Here is a 2428-nt window from a genome sequence, read left to right on the forward strand (position 1 = left end):
TTTCCAGGATTTCAATTCGATCTTGTATAGCCTAACTAAAGAGGTTGAACAAGTGCAGAGAACTGATCACTGCAGGTTGTCACCGCTTTGATTTTTTTCTTTAAAATTTAAGACAGCAATTAAACGTACAGTTGCAATGGGTAGAATTTTTACAGCGTTAGTTTCAGTTGCATCGCTCAGTAGGCGTGCAAATAACATGCAAATAAAAGTAACCTGAACCGTGTAATGTACAAATCAACAAGGCGTTAATAATAATAATAAACACATTAACCATCTCATAATCTTTTTTAATGTTCCATGTGACTGAATCCATGAATTGAGATTCACTCACCCTTGTGTCATCTGGAGCTATAGGCTTTGCATTTGCATTTGCGACAGATGGTCAGCTCTGACTTTGGATTTTTGACAATAATTGATTTCCATTCACTTTTGCATGGAACCAGTGAATATTTATAATCATCTACTGATGGTAACGTGTGCTGCGTGAGCTAAATAGCTAAATGCACACTGACAACCATTCACAAGCATTTAGTAACTACTGAACCGTTTTTAAAGTAACATAAACGAATAGCCTAGAGTGTTAGCTTTAAAATGGAGATAAAATACAATAATTTAGTCTAGAAATTCTATCCATTTCATGAGATATAATTGTTCGATTGGTTAGTTAATTATTCTTTGTTGCTTTATTTCAGTTACTGCACTGAATGTATTATAATATGTACAGATTACTATTTATATGTGAAAAACAAATCCTTTGTATCTAATTCACCAGGGCAGTTAACAATCAGTGCACTTTTGAAGCCTTGATCAAACGGATCTGAAAATGATGCTGAGCCCCGATCAGACGGATCCTGACCTCACCTGGACGCAGCCGGACACGGAATGTCTGAACGTCATGAAGGTGGAATGTGTGGCTCACGAGGATGGCAAAACTCGCGCACTCGTGCCAGCTGCGCTCACCAGAGAGGAGAAGAGACGGAAGAGGCGCGCGACTGCGAAATACCGTTCTGCGCATGCCACGCGCGAGCGCATCAGAGTGGAAGCGTTCAACGTAGCGTTCGCTGAGCTTAGAAAGCTGCTACCAACACTTCCACCCGACAAGAAGCTGTCCAAAATAGAAATACTTCGCCTAGCTATCTGTTACATTTCTTATCTTAACCACGTTTTGGACGTTTAAAAAAACTTTTGGCACATTTACCAGTACCTTAAAACAAAACCCTAAAGTGTGTATAAAAAAATACTTTTATAGACATTGAGAATATTCCAGCAGGTCACAAATATTAAAAAAGAAAAAAAAGGGGGTAACACTTTATAATTACTTTCAGAAATAGGCTATGTTTTGTTGTCTGTCTCCACTAATTAAGATAGCCTACTACGAAAAAGGAAATCGGAACAAAAGGAAGGGAGGCAGTCTTTTAGTTATTATAAAGCATTACCGAAAATATTACGTAGGCCTATCGCAATAAGTGAAGATTGTTGTTTTTGACACTGCAGCAAGATCTTTTCAAAGATTTGCTATCCTGTTCAACATCCAACATCATAAGCAAATTTGTGGCAATAATTTGTTATGGAGGGATTTGACTTGGGTTGGATCTTAATACATCACATAAACGAAACAAATAGCTAACATTCATCTTTCGCAACCTTGTTATAAACCAAGCTGATTTTATAGGCTACCAACCGTCTGGAAAAATGTATAGGCTACTTCTATGTGCTGGAACAAATCGTCACGTAGCTGTTCATTTATATTTTCTTGTTTATTTATTTATGGAGTAAATATGTGAGTGTCCTTGAATAGCACACCTAAAGTGTTTACGTATATGTGTAAATATTGAATGTTTTATTAATATTTTAGACTGATGTCGCAGAGTTTGGGTGTACTGTTGCTTTTCACTTGCACTTTTCATTGGCAGTTTTCTTAGGAGTAGAAGGGCCTTCGCTGTGTGTGCACTACGGTTATTAAAATGGTGTTGCTGTTGATGTCCTGTCCTATGATAACGAGAAGCACTTCCCATCGGATAGGATCTATTGCTCTAGTGTTTATTTTGTTTACAAAGTGCTCATAGATAGCGCTTTTGGGTACCTGATGACTTGTGGTGGATTAAAAGTACAATTAGACTAAATTAAATACATCATAATCAATGTCAGATAAATAATTTGGCCATAGACATAAAAAGGGGGTGCTTGCCTTCCAAGTCTACAAGCTACCCATATAGACGCTCTCTTTGCTGCGACCAAAAATGATCTCAAGGTAGTTTATTTTTCTTTTAGAAACTATTTATAGAGATTATTTGTGTTTCTTGTGAACCTTTTGGAAATTTTATAGTGAACAAATTATCTCACATCTGCCTCATATCCAAAGATCACCCTGTTAATTCAGGGGTTTGTCCGTCATTTTGTAGTGGAATAGCCAGTACACTGGTTTGTA

At 37.2% G+C, this 2428-nt stretch overlaps 1 protein-coding gene across 1 annotated transcript; it reads left to right on the top strand.

Annotated features, from left to right (window-relative positions):
* Nucleotides 1-776: 776 nt before the first annotated feature.
* Nucleotides 777-2273, top strand: LOC107576851 (helix-loop-helix protein 2-like). The gene has a single exon (XM_016262977.1). It carries the CDS (start codon nt 824-826, stop codon nt 1175-1177), a length of 354 nt encoding a protein of 117 aa, XP_016118463.1. The 5' UTR covers nt 777-823; the 3' UTR covers nt 1178-2273.
* The last annotated feature ends 155 nt before the right edge of the window (nt 2274-2428 follow it).

This window comes from Sinocyclocheilus grahami, unplaced genomic scaffold, assembly GCF_001515645.1.
Source record: "Sinocyclocheilus grahami isolate Dianchi unplaced genomic scaffold, SAMN03320097.WGS_v1.1 scaffold4463.1, whole genome shotgun sequence".
NCBI classification, from domain to species: domain Eukaryota; kingdom Metazoa; phylum Chordata; class Actinopteri; order Cypriniformes; family Cyprinidae; genus Sinocyclocheilus; species Sinocyclocheilus grahami.